The following is an 18,983-nucleotide window of genomic DNA, read 5'->3' as shown; positions in this document are numbered from 1 at the left end:
GCGTCTGGCTCCGTCGACGCTGATCATCAGCGATGACCATCGGCGATGATCAGCTGTTCCTCAGCTTTGGCCTCGTCGTCTACTGACATAGCCTGTTTTCCAGCTGACGCCGCCGAAACTGAAGATCCGGCATCTCCCAGCGTGCGATCTTCACACAAGGCTTCTACGACCCTGTCCTTCATACACAGCGCTGTCCGCTCACACTCCCGCCTGACTAGCTCTTTCATGGTCCTCTAGTTTCCAGCCACTGCGTGCGTGATTTCCGACGCGACTTCGCGCTGGTGTTCAGCTAATGCCGTCTCGGCCAGGGTTTTAAGCACCGAGATCTTGTTTTCTAGAGCGTCTGTCACTGCACTGGCGATAATCGTGGACTGAGGTGCTACGGTGTTTTCGGTCTCAGGGCGCAGACACTGCTCGACTGAATCCAGCTTCATGCGCAGGGCAGCATTTTCTTCCTGTATTTTTCCTAACGCTTCTTTTACTTGCATGACGACGTTGTCAAAGGTATCGTCTGGTTTGCGTGCGCGAGACGGTACGCAGTCGCTCTCCAGATGTTCATCAATGTCCTGGTGCAGGACCATCTCGCTGCACCTGGGGCAGGTCACGGCGTGGAACTGGCAGGTGTTGGCGAAGTGTTCCAATATGGCGGATGCCACGCACTCGGCGTCGCAGCTGTGCTCAGAGTTCCAGCAGCGTACCTTTCAGCCGAGAACGCCACGTCTCCCTCCTGGAAAGGCTTATTGTCCAGTGGGCAGTGGCTGCGCTTAGCAGCGGCGCCGTCGTTGCAGGGCTGGCATAGGGAGTGCCGGCATGGCAACTCTGCCGCCAAAGCACGGACGAGACCGCACAGACTGCACACTTTGCTCGAAGGGAAACGGTTCAAGAAGAACGTCGGCCGCCGATCGAGGCCGGTGCCGAAACCGAACACTACCGGCATGCATGCGGGCGCTATGGCCTGAGGCATGTAGTCAAGTGTCTTGAGAGGGAACATCCGGCGCACACTCAGCTGAGAGTGCCGCCTGTCTGGGCGACCGTTATCAAATTTTCAGTCGTCCTTGTCCTGTCTGCCCTTATTACCTCAATCTCAGCTTGCTGCGGTGACTCGGGCTGCCGACGTCATGTCCCGGCATGTCCTACTTGATGCAGTGCCAGACCGCGCAGTGGCCCAGGGACCCAGCTGGGTCTAAACCTCACTTGCTCAATAAAGTTTTTCTGTCTATCTGTCAATACTTAGTTGCACAGGCAGGGGCCTATTGGTTTACATTCTTTTTCTGGCTGTTCCACCATACTTTTTTGTCTGTCTGTCAAGGTGGGGGCGTAAAAAGTAGACTATACTACAAAGCTCACAGCGCGGCCGCGAGTGGACCGAATGCAATGTCCTAGTAGTTTCTATTCATTGCCGAGGCGTAACCCTGACTGCGCTAAAGTGATACCCTATGTCCTTCGCTCTCGCACCGGCTTCCTTCGCATCGCGAGAAGGATCCAGAGTTTTCTGGAAGGCGGTTTCCGCGCTCGACCAACGGGGTCGCGCGCCAGACGCGAGAAGGTGAAGGAAATTGTGCAGTTGATACCGCATGTATGTGCGCGCCTGCCTTGAGGGAAAGAACGCGGACCGCACCTATAAATGAGGGCTTTAATCGCTGTCTGTCAGCCCGAGCCGCCGTTTAAGCTTCTGACATGCGCGCCCGCTCGACTCTTGGGAGAACTCCACTCGACCAGCCACGGAACAGCGAGGCAACGTGCGCCAGTCTGCAGATCGGCCCCGTCGTGCTCCTCAGGTCGTCGACTGTCGCAGTGCTCGGGGAAAAAATTGTGTTTTGTTTGTTTGTCTCTGACTGTGTTAGTGCTCTTTAATGCAAAGATTCTGTTGAATTGTATTCTCTCTCGATTGTTACTTTGCATGAGTTGCACTGTAACTGTAAACCTCTTTGTATGTGCTCGTACGAATGATTGCGAATACCTCTGTATAGTCTCTTTGCTGTATAAGCTTTGTTTTGTTTTGTGAACATTTGGCTCCGACCCATTGTCTGGCTTGCGACCGGCGAAAGCTGGGCACCAAACGACCAACCCCCTTGTCACTTGGTAGCGGGTGTCTGGCTGAGCTTGCCACATTGAGTCAAGGGCATTTCTTTTGGGACCGAGACCGCTACCTCCACACGCTCTAAGGGTGTCTCGGTGCGCACATAAAGGTGCGCGAAGTACTGACACCCACCAGCACAACTAATCGGACAAATATTGGGAATATACTGGCAAATTTTTATCACCAGAGCGAAACAAGTCATTCCCAAAATTGGCCCGATTGCCTGCGCTGCTTGGGAAGGGACTAGTTCACGAAGTCTAATCGGCTGACCGAGTTTGCACGGAGCTTGACTTTGAGCGTTAACCTTGGCGCATGAAGAAATAAAATATAATTGCTGCGACTGGGCGATGAACCCGCGGTGGGCGAACAGATCAGCTTCGCTCGCCACTGCACGACTGCACTATGCTATGTTCACAGCCGATCATACCTCGTGTCAAAAAGCCACACACACTCGTGTTGTGCATTGCACATAGTCGTCTATATCAACTTCCATCTGCGGCGCAAACAGATCGGATCAGCTTAACCTCGATCAGAGATTAACGTGTGTCCAATGTCCCAGCAAAGCAAAACCCATCCAGGAAAGCAAAACCATGAGCTAACCAAGCTAAACGCATGCTTTAGGTTTAACTACGTTTTAAAACCCTTTAACTTTTTTAGCATGTGTTGCAGTAAAACAGACTGGCTTCGGCCAACACAAGCGCCAGTGACTGCAAAACAAGGAAACCTCATGTACTGGTCATCTTTATTGGCCAATGTTTTTCTATTGCAACTTCAAAATTTCAAGGCACATAAACAATAAACAACAATGTTGGCACCCGCACTCTTCGGACAGCCCGTGAAACAACAAAACCAAGGAGATCCTTCGCCTTGCGAGCCTGCAAGAAAACAAAAGCTGCAATTAGTGGCGGCTTGGTTGACTTACGTAACCTCGAAATTGTTCCGTCGAATTTGAATCAAAGGCAGCCCGAGCCTCTAACAACAAACACCAACGATTAACGCCAACCACTGCTCAAACCAGGCTCGCCGAGCAACAATTGAAATACAGTGATTATGCATTTCTTCCAAGAAAATAAACCCCTTATTTTATCGTCTCCGATTGTTTGCGATTGTTTCCGATCGCAAAGAACGGTTTTTGATCTCTATGTTGATCACACTAGGTATCTATACAGAATGCCTAAAAACAGTGACAAGTGGCACATACAGCAATCTCACAGAACGGACTCCGACATCCATGCTTCCGCTCGAAAAGGCCAATGTCATATAATTCGGCAAATAGCAAACAAATCACTGCTATGAATTAAACTCTCACCATTATTCTCTATTCAGGCAGTAAACACTGTCAGCCCCTTCGTGGGACATAGTGCGTATCACCATTTAATATCTTGTAGCGTTACTTGTCAATGCACCTCAGTCCAAATTAACTGCCCATTTATGCCTTATTCATATTTATTGTATTTTATTCTTTTACTTCTTTAAAGAAATTTTCTGCGCTTCTCTCCTTGAGACTTTCTCGCCTCAATTCCCTTTCCCACGCAGAGTATGCTCTAAACAGAAAGGAGTAAAAAGGGAGTAGGAAAGGGAAGTAAGCTGTCCTATGCGCTAGAAGGCAGCTTACTCCCTTACTCCCATATGGGCGTATATTTGTGTTTAGAGTGTAGCATGCCAGCTAAAATCTCTTTTTTAAGTTAAAGGGCTTCTCCCTCTCTCTGTCGTAAAGGGACACCCGCGGGGCTTGACAACTAGCTGACGGCTATGCAGTTGAACGTCGCGAAGGCTGCGGTTTTTTAAAGTTGGATCCCATTTTTGTGCAGCTACGAAATAGTTTCAAGCAGCACAAATCCTGTTAAGTTTGGTTTACGTTCTCCTCTGCCTGCCCTATGTACAGCATATATGAGTATAGCAAGTCGGGGCGCAGGCAGCGAGAAAAAGAGAAAATATCGCCGGACAGTGGTCAATAACATTTTGTTAGGACAAGACAAAAAAAAAGCATATTAGGCGCATTTACATTTTACGCAAAATTTTGTTGTGCGCTCATAAAAGATGCACAGATGAACTAAGCGCAATTAAACAAGCACGTGAAAGCCACACAACTCAGGGCAGGCGCTGTGTATTCATGTCCCTGTTCAGTTGCGCCTCTGTGATGTACGTGTAGCTTACAATGAACCAAACTGAAACACTTTAAATTTCGATCATAGAATTTGGATCAAAATTCTCTCGGTTTTAATTTCGTCTGGTGGTAAACTTCTTGTTTAGGTAACACAAAAAGAATTTACAACCGACTAATTTTTTTCTTCGTGGAGGAAATCGAAGCAGCAGTCCTGAATGTGAGCGGAGAAGCACTTCACAGTTAAGTCGTCTCTCACTCCGACAAAACGCATTAAAAATTGTTGCTATACGCCAAGAGGAACGTGAGAAAATGTCCACTTCGTGTCTCGTATATCTTGTCCTCTACGTGTTGCGCAAGTGTCCAACATTCTTGGACAAAAAAAAAAAGAAATTTGGGAAACTGTAAGATTCTGTTATTGAAATATTCAAGGTCCATTCGTCCGATATCTGGAAGAAGCTTCCTTTTATACTGTTTCCATCGCTCGCATCGAGCAGTTAAGACTGTAATAGAAAACCAATGAGGAACGGTTTGGACTGTAGCAAAAACGTTAATAGCAAAAAATGCAAGCCTGCAGGCGGGAGGTTGGGGATATATTGATCGTTGTGGTAGAATCTTACAAAATATGAGGAACACTGCGCTCATAATACCCTCCCTATACCCTATGTAACACCCTCCCTGCAAAGACCTTTAAACGCGTTCCCGTTCAAAAATGCTTTTCTCCAGAACTGTTGGGTATGACGTCAGTGGTACTCCTCCAGGCTCACCGTAACCGGAATGCAGGGGCAGCGGAGAACCTCCTCCATTACACGAAGTACATGGAGGCCTGCAGTTCCTGCAGCACCTTGACGGCCTCCACGTATTGGGCAGTGGTCAACACTGCGTCTCCGCCGCCCTCAGACGACTGGCTGACCGCGCCTGTCTCCAGCTTGCTGGCGATGTGGTGTTTTGCGCGGAAGGCGGCCAGGTGCGCGTAGTACACAGGGGCCGGGATGCTCACGCTCCTTGCACACCGGGAGTATGTGTGGCACAGGTAGAAGCTGAGCTTCTGCAGGTCGTCCGCGCTGAAGTTGGAGTCATCCCACACGATATAGTAGTGGGCCGGCCGGCTGGTGCCCTGCGGGAGCGCAAAGGAGTAAAGTTATTCACATGCCCAGATTCCGAGTGCCATGTCGGGCTGGGTCGCTTCGCATCATGGTATGTGGTGGTGCGGTGTGGTCCTGCTTGTGGTGCGATGTCATGTGGGGTGGTGTGTGCGGTTTGAATACACTTATTTTATTAGCACACATTACGTGGGAAGGAGAGTGTTTAAACGCAATATGCAAAAAACTGGCAGTGCCTATGAGCACAGCACGTGCTCGCCTTGCTCCTAATGCTGCATGCACAACATGTTTCTCTCTTTATTTGGCCTTAGATGCCCTTGCGCCGATGAATACCGTGAATAACTATTATTTCCTGCCTGGCTGTCATCAGCGCATTGGTCGGTCATCGTCATCTATGTCGCTGTCCCGATTTCGGTACAGCATAAAAAAACGAGGCATACAAGCCGACACGACTATTTAAAAAATCAGTTTTTTGGCCGTTTTTTGAGACTGCAAAGTCGCGTCCCGCTTTAACGTACGAGCAAGCAGGCCCAGGCGAGCATCAAGCGCTTCTCTTTTCACCCAACCCCATGCATTCATTGTCTGAGCAGACGCCATCCTGAAAAGAAAAACTAATGACCACATCCGTATGACAGCATCAATCCGCACTGGACATAAGGCCCCCCGTGCGCAGCTTCCGCTACCGCTTCCTCAAGGTCGAACGATGACGTTACAGTCACTCATAGCGCTCCTGGTTGCCTCGATGTGAAGCGGAATGCTTCCGCCACGGTGTCGCTTGCAGGTGATCTCGGAGGCCATGCTTCCCTTTCCTCAAGCTGCGGAAGGCCTCCACCGCAGGCGCTCCTGGTATTTGTAGCGCACTAAAGACGCGACGCGACTGTGGCGACGCCGGCGCCCGGACTATTTCCTCCGCAAATTGATAAACGAAAACACCGCGGACCATTCCTTCCCGCTGACAATAGCAACAAGGGCGGAGAAGAGGTCGCCTACCTGGATGCCGAAGTGGCTGCAGAGGAAGAAGTCGAAGTCCAGCGGGTGCGTGACCACCGAGTCTACGGTCGTGCCTGGTGGGACGTTGCGGAACTTGCCCACGCCGTCGCGGTCGTTGGCGGGCATGAACCTCGTATGGTGTCGCTTCTGGACCACGATGAACGTCAGCGGTGGCTCGTAGGTCTCGGTGGGACACATTTCCGCACACGCCAGCCGGATGGCGCTCACCTGAGAGATTCGAGAGCGGAAACAAAGAACAACTTGGTCAGGGTTTAAAGGCCATTCGACGAATCACGATATATACTTGGTACAGAATGTAAACAAAACGCTTTGGACCTTCACGAACTCTGCTGTCCTATTTTATATAATTGTCGTTTGGGAAAAACTCTATGGCGAAGAGCAGCGTTTTTTTAGCAACGCTATTATCGGTTGTAATCTGGTTAAACGAGCAGTTTCAGCAACTGTTCGGCTCAACGGAAGTGCAGCTTTTCCAACCAACGCCGAAATGAACAGCAGTCAGCTGCAGTTACTCGCACACTCCGCTAAATTGAGTTCACGTGATCCACATTCTGGATCACATGATCGGTTTATATACATAACTCTAGGCACTGACTTACTATTTGACTTCACTCAACTAAAGTTTCTGTGCAAGCGTGGCGTTTGAGTATGCCGTCAGTGAACAACCACACAGAGCCAAGAAAATTCAGTAGACGGACGCCCGGCTTCACCGCTCAGCAGTTGTTTTCCTGGTGCCACTTCGCGGCATTTTTTTTTTGTGGCTAAACTAATTCCAATGATACAACTCAAGAATGAAGCCGCTTTTCCCCGTAAAACGACCCCCTTCCAGTAAATGGCGTCGGCTGGTTTTCACGAACCTGCAAGGTGGACAATGCAGTGAGCGCGGTGACAATGACAATAGTCTCTACTGTGAGGGGGGAGACTAACCCCTTCCTTTTTCGACTTCCTACATGGTTACCTTAGGAGGCTCATGAGAAATGGTCTACACCATTGGCTGCGACCCCCTACTGCGACCCCCTACTGAGCTGAGATCTCAACTGCAGGTGGCGCTGCCTTTTATTACCCGTGCCACACGCGCACTAGAAATAACCACAGATGTTTGTAGCCTTAAGTTTGCCTATGCCATTATTTTCGGAGCTGGCGCTACACGCCCAGATTTAACGACATTACAATTTATTGGCAGATTTATTGATATTACAGATTCGCAACTATAACAGAGGAGATTACAATCCAATCAATGACGAAATTCAAATGTTTTCTGATAATATTCTGACGCCCTCTTTTCAATATAGGGCAGTATTAGATAACCGTGGGTTCAATTTAGAGACAAGCTCGCCTAACTTGTAGCCAAACGTGTCCCGCTTGTCACGCTATGAAATCATAAATCTAAGCTTTGCTTTACAAGAAAGCATCGACAAATGAGAAATAAGAAAAAACGGTTGTACAAAAATGCAAAGCACGAATGTTCGCACTGCACGCGGGGTAAATATAAAACCTACCTAAAGCTGTGTTGTTATGGCCTTTGTGTCAAAAAAAATAAATATTTTTTTCAAAAGCCCTTCCGGCGCTACTTAGGAACAATAAAAGCAAGCCCTTCAAAGCAATGCGTCCGAAAAGTGTCAGTATTGATATATCAATACATGATATTCACAGCGCCCCCTACTTCGATGCTGAATGTCCTAAAGCTTTTAATTCGTTTTACGCATATATTTTCACCAAGAAGATAATCCTAACATGCCGTAAGTACCAGATTTTGGTTACCCGTACATGGCACCGGTTGACATTACACTTTATGGCTTAGTACACCTGATAAATAGCCTAGTACCCTATTCTTCTGGGGTTGATGAAATTAACTGAAAATACTAAATAAATGCCATTTCTGTCTCCAGCATCATCCTCCTTCATATCTTTCAGCAGTCAATATCTACAGGTGAGGTTTCCACCGGTTGGAAAATAGGAAAGGTTGTACCGGTTTTCAAAAGTACTAACAAACACTCGCACGGAAACTGACGACTTGCACCTTTTTGGACTTTGCCAAAGCATTTTATCGGGTAGAACATTGCCGACAAATATCTAAGCTTTGTGCTCTCAAATTAAATTCTTTAACTCTGTCATGGGTCCGTAGTCTTCTTTCTAATCGCCAGCAGTTCACCGCTGTTAACAATTATTAATTTCCTGTTTCCGATGTTACATCGGGCGCGGCACTAGAAAGCCTCCTCGGTCCATTACTATTCTTAATTTACACTAATAACCTGCCAGCAACAATCTCATCTTATATGCGCATATTTGCTGACGACTGCATTATTTATTCACCAATAAAATTTACTAATGGCCACCTTGAACTTCAAAGTGACCTCGATTGCATAAACGACTGGTGTAAAACGTGTCTAATGACTTTAAACATTTCTAAGTGTAAGATAATTACTTTTAGCCGAAAATCAGTCACTTCGAATTTTCCATACCACAATAATAACGATACATTGGCTCGGACTACGCAGTATAAGCATCTAGGCGTCCATATTTCACCAAACTTTTCTTGAGCTGAACACATAACCATCACTTTCGCTAATGCTTCCCGGTCACTAGTTTTCATTCACCGTAAACTGCAATGCACTACCCCTCACGTGTGTGAACAAGCCTACATTACTTTTGTCACACCGCAGCTAGAGTACGCTTCATCCATCTGGTCACCTCATCAGAAATATCTAAGAGAGAAGTTGGAAGCTGTCCACAATGGGGCTTGTCGTCTCATTTCGCAAAATTGCAGTTATCAGTCTAGTTTAAACCAAACTTAAGATCAAACTTTCGCTCTATGCATCCGTTGCAAATCCGTCGCAAGACTGCCCTTTTATCCATCTTTCACAAATACGTCCATGCCACTGATTCACCGCCAGCACATCTGCAACGTCCCTCCTACTTATAACATAGATTACATAGTAACTACAGCTATGCCGCATTTATGGCAACACACATGCTTTCAACTTCTGGTCACTCCCGCGTGCCATCCGTCTCTTGAAGAATCTTCCGGACTGCATCGCAAAGCAGGCTAATCATGACACCTTTTGCGAACATCTACCCAAACACTTCGCTGATAACGGTTAGCACGTCATTTATATACTCCGGATTCGTACAACTTCGTTTTCAGCAGCTTGAGACCTATTGCCTCTTTGGTTCCGTGGATGCGCAACTTTGCTCATTTATGCCTGATATGTTTTCTTTGGCTTTTGTATAACTCGACTTCGTGCATTTCCCCTGTTTTTGTTTCATGACGCAGTTGTTTTTACTTTTATCCCTTTTTGTGAATTGCGATATGTTATCTGAACTCACCTGTTTTTTTGTGTGTTTTGCTGCACTTTTACTATTTTTTTTATTTGTAACATATTTTGCGCAATGTTCTGTATTTGACCCCACCCCCCTTTTATTTTTACACAATGCCTTTGCGGAGACCTGTGAGGTGTCTTTAAATACATAAAAAATAAAGAAAGAAAGAAAGAAAACAAAATTTAAATAAGTCACGGTGATGATAACGCCTTCAAGGGAGTAAAAAAAATCACCTGAATATAAACAGTGTCAATGAGTCAGAACCTCAGCAATGTCATTCAAATATAATATAAAAATAAATTTGTAGAAAATGCCACTGTTCTTGCTTGACAAGTCGTAAAAGTCGAACTGGCGTGCCAGCTCACTGGCTAACATTGCTTCAGAATTGCTGGTAAAAATGGTGCTCTTTATGAATAAACCATTATCCACAGGATAGTGACTTTTCACAAAAAAAGTTGCATATCTTTCTGCATGCGGAATGGGGACAAGAGTATGCACTGCTTTGGCGAATGAGTTGTGGCGAACACAGTAGGTCGCAAACAGCAGTTAGTCTGTCTAATGCCATTAAATACGAGCGCGTGACACTGTTCCGATGGCGTTAAAACTTGATCACTAAGTAATTAATGACATTAAACATGACCTTGTGAAACTGGTATAGCACCTCTAACTGTCGTTCAGTTCAACGGACGGTCAACTGCACAGCCGTTAATATCGCCCGTGCGTAAAAGGGGTGACACACGGAGCGGGCACGCACAAAACCCAACCACAAGCCTCAGTCTTGGATGTTTACCACCTTTTGAAGAGAAACGGTCAAGCTGACGTCAACTAACACCGAGAAGACGTCTCCAGAAATGAATGTCCCGAATGTCCTGAAATTGTAGCGCTGTGGAGATCTATTCGGTGCCGTTACGTATATGCACAGGAAGTCCGCTTGTCATAAGACAAAAGGTTATTCAATGACGCTAGCGGCATTGAATGCGGTATAGCTGTCTTAACAAGATGAGAGTTTAGTGGACACAGTATTGTAGTAGGCGCAGTTGCTTACCTCATGGTTACGGACTTCAAAGAACTGCCCCTCGCTCACTCCGTCCCTGTAGAAGACGATCCGCAGAGGCTTGTGCCCGGTGGTGCGGTAGAAAACCAGTAGCAGTTCCTTGATCATGTCCTTCAGGTCCTTGATAATTTCCACACGCGCCTTAGCCTTGGAGTCTTCAATCTGTACCCGAATGGTGGCGTGAAACTTGGACGGTACAGAGTCTAGGCTTCCGACGCACGCGGCGATGGATGGCCTGATCTTGTCTCCAGGCGATGGGTGCGACACGTCTGCTCCGATGACGATCACGGGCCTATGTAATAGCTTCGGCTTCTCCTGCATAAGGAGACTATTGTTGATGCCGCCCATCTTGGCGTTGATCTTTTGGCACAGGTTTTGGATGAGCGCTGCGTTACACTTTTGGACCACGTTGTTGTCCAAGATGCATTGTGTGCGGAGGGAGAGCTCAGTTTCTGCCACCTGCTTGATCTCAGCGTAGTTCGTGGCTTTTGTGATCACAGCCACAACCATCTCCAACTGCGGGTGCTGCTTGCGCTGCTCCGTGAGAACGGTCCGCATGGGCTTGCGGTTTGTGTCGAACGTGATGACCGCAAGCGGCTGCGCAATGCGCATGCCCAGTTCTTGGCCGATGCGGATCAGCATCTTGATGAAGTTGTCCAGGCAGTCCTTCTGCGCGAAGCGGCTCACGTTGAGAACAATCCACTGTGTCATCGACATCGCCTTGTAGAAGCGCTGCCCTCGGAGATCCCACGTACCGTCACGCGGCTTGCATATGCTGTTGTTCTCAAAAACCAAAGACGGCGGGTCGAGAATTCTGCCCACAACCTGAGTGGGTTCGGGGTTGATCTTGACGCCGAACTCTCGCAGGTACTTGTCCGAGGTGCTGACCATGTCGCGCACAGACTGACGAATCTCTAGGAAGCGCTTGGCTGGCGGCTTGGCCGCGCGCTTGATCATCTCGGCGGTCTGACTCTCCTCGAGTTTCTTCCGACAGTGCTGGCCTTCGGCCAGCTCGCACACCTCCAGAGGAATGTAGACCGGATGCGTCGGGCTGCCACTCTGCACGCAAGGGAAGTTCGGGTACGACAAGCGCCTGTACCGGCTCTGGAAGTAGTCGGCGACGGAGATCTGACTACCTTCTGATTCAAAATAGATGTCCTTCGCAGCTTCCCTCGTGATCTTCACCACTTTGTACTTGCGCGGGTACGGAAGGTGCGTCACTTTTACGCGGAGTCCTTTGAGCTCCCTATTCAGCCGCGCGTACTGGTTGTCGCGCAATGACCGTAAGTCCGCGGGTGTCGACACACGCCGGCTGTCGCTGAAGAACCTGCACATGAAGTCTACCAGTGGAAGCGACTCGTAGAATGCTGTTGCTGACATGTCGACGTTAAGCATGGGCTTCCATTGGGCGGGTCGAACACTCGCGTAGTAGCCAAACCACAGCTCCCGCCCTCCTCCGAGGTCATTGTGCTCGTTGGGTCCCGGCGGTCTGAAGAACAAGCGTCCAACCGGCGCAAGGTTGATCGAGGGGCTGTGCCTCAAGACGATGTGGATGGCCTGGAGGACTTCCTGGGGCACAGTTTGTACGCGCTTTTGGAAGACGCCATGCAGGGCATCCAGGTTCACGGTGGCTGCATACTGGATCTTGATGATAAACTTCTGGCTTCTCTGGTCTTCCTCGAGGTCGACTGTGAATGTCCGCTCGCGGAAGTTGAGCTGGCGGCGCGTGTACAGGTTCTTGCGGCCATCGAAAGCCGGGATGCAGTTGGCCAGGTCTTGCCGGTACTTCTTTACTACGAGCTCGATGACTATCCTGTTGATCTTTGTACTGAGGCATCGGTAGTTTTTCTGCTCAGGAACCTTGGTCTCCTTGGCAGTTTCCGAGGAGATGTCGACGTCGTAGTGGTAGACGCTGCCAGTCGGTATCTCGATGCTGAAGTGGTTGGCAAGAAGTTGTATGGTCCGGCCCAGCTGGCCGTGGGCAGGCCGCCGTGGGAAGTGAGAGGGTAGGGTTCTCTCGAGCTCCTGCGCCGTGTTTGGAGGTAATTAGAGCAGAGCATGAAGAAGTAAGTATGCACGCACTGTTTCGTGTGTTGAGCGTCACACAAGTTTGGCCGAATGGTCTTCGATCTAAACTACAGTGCAGGACCGGTTCCGGTGAGTCTTAACGGGGAAAGCCTCCTGCACCCCGTGTGTTGTAGCGAGCCTATTAAAGGACGGCGCTTCAACATTAATATCTTCCCCTGAGAATGTCTTAAATGTTTTGTGCAAGTGAAGTTATCTGCAGCCAATATCTAAATTTCAGCGTCTTCTAGCCTTTCTATCTCCTTTCATCACTCTTTTCATGCTCACAGGTAGGCGCTCTTCAGCCAGCCCTACCCACTCGGCCCCACCGCCGGCTGCCTATGCGTTCGGGATTTCCCCCCCCCCCCCCCTGTAGAATGGGGTCAGGGGGGCTTCCTGAACCGCCGAAGCGACGCTTATTACTGGCAGCGGCCATAGCAGCTGCCTTACTTCTTAATCTAACCGACAGACACATCTGAACAAAAATACGCAGGAGCGCGAGGCGGAGAAATGCGCGGGCGTGAAAAAGTCACTGGAAAGAGCTCGCCAACCTTCGCTCGGGATTGTGGGTTCTGAATATTTGGTTCTGTACCCGGTTAGTCAAAAGTTTCGGGGCCAGAGGGCTTGCTTGTTTCATCGGTATATCATGGCATTTAAGACGCGAATAAAGCTATCAAGGTTCCCAGAGCACAGAACGATACCTCTTCCGCTTTCTACGGATATTCTGAGTCTGGTGGTGTCATGTCTGCCTGGTAATACAGCTCAAAAGCAGACCCTTTGGCCTGAGAACTTTTAACCGACCCTGTAATTTCCTCGGATTATATTTCAGAGCCTTGTGCTATTTTGAGCGGATATGACAGGGACGATCGGGACGATTGCAAAATCAAGGAACCGCACTGCGTAGTCGCGGTGTTCATCAAAAGCGAGACAGTAATTACTTGTTCTTTTTCTGCCTTAAATTATTTATTCAGTGAACCAAGGCCATGATGGTGCCACAGCTGTAGAAGCATTTCTTGCAAGGTTTCTGAACCACTCAAAGGGAAAATGTGGGCTATTTTGAATATGTTTAGACGTGGTATTGTGTTCCCATTCGCATCACATTTCTTAAGAGTCCCTTCTCTGTGCCTCAAAAACCGTTTTTCAGAATCCTGAGTAGAAGCTCTTTAAAACAGGAAAAACAAAGAACGCCGAAACCAAAACTCGGTTTCTCCCCAAGTATGACGCCGAGATCGAGGCTTGTCGTCATGCATACTGTCACAGAACCTCTCGGTGCGTTGACTGACTAAACTGGAGACTGTAAGCGACAGACCACTGTTTGTGTGAAATGGCCAAAAACAAAGGTCTTATTTTTTTTCTTCTTGACCAATCTCCGAGCAAATATCGACGGGCATGCAGCTGGTGACGTCACATGTCCAAGGTGGCCCACAGAAATGGTCCCGATTGGGGTGAAAAAATTGGAAAAATTTAATTATTCATGATGAAACAAACCGGCGCCCGGCACCGAAGCTCGGCACAAGGAACTACAGTGGAAATTTCGGCATTCGTGGAGGTCGGAAAGACGCACCAGCCGCTCATTAACAGTGAAAGATGAGCAACATACGGGAATCTTTCTATGAATTGACAATGTGCAGACGCGTAATTTATGAGAATCAACAGCTACAGCCCAAGGAAACATCAATTTGTCAGAGTGGAAGTTTGGGCTCGACAGTGCAACATTTCGCTTGGAGAAAAAGCGCATTTAACGCGTGAATAAAAAAGACAATGCACTCACTGCGGTGGCTCAGTGCTTAGTGCGCTCGGCTGCTGACCCGGTGTTCGCAGGTTTGAACCCGACCGCGGCGGCTGCGTTTTGATTGAGGCGAAAGGCGCCCGTGTGCTGTTCGATGTCAGAGCACGTTAAAGATCCCCAGGAGGTCGAAATTATTCCTCAGACCTCCACTACGGCACTACTTCGTTTCTTCTTTCACTCCCCCCACCCTTGTCCCTTCCCTTACGGGGCGGTTGGGGGCACTGCACCATTTCCTTCCGCCCCCCCCCCTCCCGCCAGAAAAGTTAATGTAGATTAGCTCAATAATAATATTAATAGGAATAATAATAATAATTGCTTTTTGGGATAAGGAAATGATGCACCATCTGTCTCATATATCCCTGCACACCTGAACCGCGCCATAAAAGAAGGGATAGAGGGAGTGAAAGAAGAAAGGAAGAAAGAGGTTCCGTAGTGGAGGGCACCGGAATAATTTCGACCACCTGAGGATCTTTAACCTGCACTGACATCGCACAGCACATGGGCGCCTTAGTGTTTTGTTTCCATAAAAACGCAGCTGCCGCGGTCGGGTTCGAACCCGGGAACTCCAGATCAGTAGCAGAGCGCCCTAACCACTGAGCCACCGCGGCGGGTTGGATTAGCCCAGCTAATCCAGGATATACAAAGGGGAAGCGAGATTGAGCTCTCCACTGTCCCGCAGAGCCGGTTGTGCGCCTTTCCTGGTTGTGGGCTTTTCCTTTCGTGAAAATGAATGGTCATTGCAAAATTGTGAACTCCAATGAACTCTACCAAGTCCTTCCACTAACTTGTTTTCTTTGGTTTTTGAGGAAAGGAAATCGCACAGTTACCATCTCACATATCTCAGTGGACACACGAACCACCCCAAGAAGGAAGTGATAAAAGAGGGAGGGAAAGAGGAAAGAGAAAACAAAATTGAAAGTTGGATTTTGAGGAAAGGCAGGTGGAACACCTGTGGCTCAGTGCTACTAGTGGGGCATGCACAGCAGTGGGTAGAGAGCGAAAGAGAGAAATGCCATGTGTCATTACTGCTCCACGTCCTCTCCAGGAATCATGCAAAATTGCTCAACCTGTGGCCAGTAAAGCTTTCACTTTAAAAACAATATTTCATACGCTGGCAACAAAACACTCGGCCGCCGGCGTATAAGTAGTTAACTCCAAGGCTAAACCTGACGACGCACCAATTGCTTGAGCCACCCTTTATCCAGGTGAGACTAAGGCCCTGAACCTCACAGAAGAAACTGTGAAAATTGAAAATTGATTTTTGGGGAAAGGAAATGGCGCTGTATCTTTCTCACATATTGGCAGACACATGAAACACCCTATAAGGGAAGGGAAAACGGAGGGAGTGAAAAAGGAAAGGATGAAAGAGGAAAGGAAGAAAGAGGTGCTGTAGTGGAGGGCTCCGGAATAATTTCAATCACCTGGGGATCTTTATTGTACACTGACATCGCAAAGCACAGGGGTGCCTTAGCGCTTCGCCTCCATCGAAATGTATTGCAGCTGCCCGGTCTGATTCGAACCACTCATTTAAGTACGGTCTTTACGTCACAAACTTCGGTTTTAAATTTCAGCCACTCGCCTTGTCCTCCTCATTGTTGACCAAGGAACCCGTAGCGGTTCCGAAACGTTGTTCTCGATCTAGGCATTGTCAACAGCTAAATCTTACGTTTCACTTCCAGAGCGCCCTATACGTCATGCACTACCACGATGCTTGCTACCCACAGCACTTTTCAGCAGTAAAAACTAAGCCCTGTAGTCGGCTGGAACTCCAGAAAGAAGCGACGGATGCACTTCAAAGGATGCCTTGCAGCCTACGGCGTCGGCCGATTCTCCGGGCGCCGCTGTCAATCTGATCAAGCGGTGGTTCATATCCTTTCATATGCCACTCCCTGAGATGTCACACAGGTCCAAGAGGATTGAGTAACCATGACGTCATGGGAACCAGTCGACGCCATTGGCTGGAGGGCCTCTATCGAGAGGCACATGCCGCTTCTTTCTTCAGTTGTATTATACCGGAGTTCGGTTCTCGTACCGTCCAATTAAGTCGATGTTTTGGAGAGGTGAGGTTTCCTCTTGCCTTGAAGCTAACAGCTGAACCGCTTTGTAACGAAGCGGTTTAATACGAAACAACTTATATAACGAAGAAATTATGATTGCACGTGGAAGCTCGGCCATCAGGGGCTATAACAAAGCTACAGCTATAAGGAAGTAACCGCCGGAAACCTTCAACATCGTTGTAAAGAGGTTCAAATGTATTTGGACCGCTGGCATAACGAGATGCACAGCATGGTTTATAACGAAATAATGAATATAACGAAGGAATTACGATTCCCCTCGGGAGCTCCTTCAACAGTGCATATAACGAAGCAACAGCCGTGAACGAATTTTCAGCTTCCTTATAACGAGGTTAAACGAACTACATGGCATGGCTCAAGATGAAGCCCTTTTCGGAAAACAGTACGCACCTTGATCCTGACATCGTCGCCTGAAGTGGCCTGGTCGCCAGCTGCGGGGGTCTGCTGTGTCACCGCGACGGGCGGCGTGCTTGGTGGCGACGGTGGTAGGGCAGCTGCTGCCGGCTGAGTGCCACTCACGGCGGCTGCTGCGGATGCAGGCCGGGGGCTGATGGAAGCTACCTTGGCGGAACCCGCGGCGGCGGCGGCCCCGTAGCTGGGACGGGAGGCGCTGGGCTGAGCGGTGGGGTGAGCGCTGGGATCCGCGGCCGTGGTCGGGCCGCCGCTGACGGCGCGCGGCTGCGGGCTGGCCGCGGCGCCCTGCTGGAGTGCTTGCGCGAACGAAACCCACGAGGGACCGGCGGGCGACGGAGCAGGAGGTGTGGCTTGGTTGCCACCGCTGGCCGAAGGCACTGCTGCGAGCCGAAAATGCCAATTTAACGCCGGCTCTATATATCGGCTGCGCTTGCGATCATATCGATCGTTACGACACGCATATATACACTGCCGAAAGCAGAAGACTGGACAGGCGTCGCCGGAGCTCCGTTGGTAGAGCACCGGACGCGAAATTCAGAGGTCGTGGGTTTCGGATCCCACCGGCGGCATGTGGTTGTTTTTCTTCTGCTTTTTAATGAATTATCTTTAAAAAGTTCCGCTTTTTATGAGGGTTTAAGGTCGCAAAGAGACTATTTAAAAAGTCATTGCCATATTAAGCCCCCACTGATGAACACCACAAAATATTTTTTTTTAAATTTCCCTATGCTCCTTGGTTCGGTCACTGTTGGCTTGCGTCATGTATTTCTTAACGAGCCCCTTTCGTCCCCTTCCCTTGTCTGCTCAACGGGAAAAAACATCTGGTATACAGTACATAGTCGATGGTTTGATGGAATGCCGTCTGGTCAGGTCAGCAGAATGAATCTTCGGTTTACTGACCATGTGAAAGTGGTCAGCTGACTGCAGTTAACATAGTTGACATGGTCAGTGACCGAAAACTCAGTATACTGTGGTCGAGAGAACAGGTCGGAACAGCCGTCCCAACTCAGACAGCTGTGTAAGCCGATAATGGCATGCTCCGTGACTAAACGCGACTAAACATGCAGCTCCCCCAAACAGCGTCGTATAGCCCTTGCACTGAAGAACTTAGTGCGAGGCAATAGCTGTCGCGTAGGGTCTTAATTTTCACACAAAAGTGATCAGCCCTCCCCCCACAGCAACGAAGAAGCGGCAAACGACAAACCCCGCCGCGCGTTCAATATACTTGAGACACACGCGCACGCTTTTCGTCTAGCTGTATACGTGAGAATAAAAACAATTTTCTAAAACAACAAAAAAAACAACTTGGCTAACCCTGGAATTCAGCGAAAAGGAAGGACGCTTGCAAAGTGCCTCAGGCTCGTCCATGGCAGCGCCTGCATTCACGGCCGTTCTATATTATATACACACACGACATGGCTTAGACGTAGTATCAACCGATGTCAAAGAGCAGAGGTGAACTAAAGGTCATGGGTAAAGGGTCAAGAGCGACGCCATAACTGTACCACGTACGGTCATACACGGCTAACGTGGTTGGGCTGACGGTCGCCCAAGGTTATTCTCCGGCCTATGCGATGAATGCTTTACCAAACGTGGTGAAACTTTTCGCTTCGTATTCAACTGCAGTGACTTCAGTTTCATTCCGTTTAGGGCGCAGCTCGCCCGTCCCTGCGTTCCGCATCGTAGTCGCTGTAACATGCTACCTGACAGATGACGTGTTACGGAGTGTGACAGGTGACGTGTTGGCACGAAGTAGCAGAGCGAAGCGCCACCTGACACGGCGAGAGGAATGGACAGCCGGAAGGCGGCTGCTACGGGACGATGCCGGAGGGGGGCTAGCAACGTAACACGACACCTGCCAAGCGGTAGCTGGCGGCTTGCGGAGACCTGGGCTGAACTTTCGAATTACCGTCCGTCGAATCAGCCTTCAATTTTTTTCATTTATATATCGGGCGTAAAGAATGCACGTTCCTT

General features: G+C 48.9%; 1 protein-coding gene across 1 annotated transcript; it reads right to left on the bottom strand.

Moving 5' to 3' along the window:
- Positions 1-233: 233 nt before the first annotated feature.
- On the bottom strand, positions 234-18,426 carry LOC144120197 (protein argonaute-2-like). The gene is made up of 7 exons (XM_077652616.1): positions 18,420-18,426; positions 16,989-17,392; positions 10,662-12,695; positions 6,278-6,505; positions 5,098-5,301; positions 699-790; positions 234-591 (listed from the first exon to the last, which is right to left on the bottom strand). The coding sequence occupies exons 1-7, from the start codon at positions 18,424-18,426 to the stop codon at positions 234-236; spliced, it is 3,327 nt and encodes a 1,108-aa protein (XP_077508742.1).
- Positions 18,427-18,983: the final 557 nt, after the last annotated feature.

This window comes from Amblyomma americanum, chromosome 1, assembly GCF_052857255.1.
Source record: "Amblyomma americanum isolate KBUSLIRL-KWMA chromosome 1, ASM5285725v1, whole genome shotgun sequence".
Lineage (NCBI taxonomy): Eukaryota > Metazoa > Arthropoda > Arachnida > Ixodida > Ixodidae > Amblyomma > Amblyomma americanum.
This window is presented reverse-complemented; position numbering and strand designations above follow the sequence as displayed.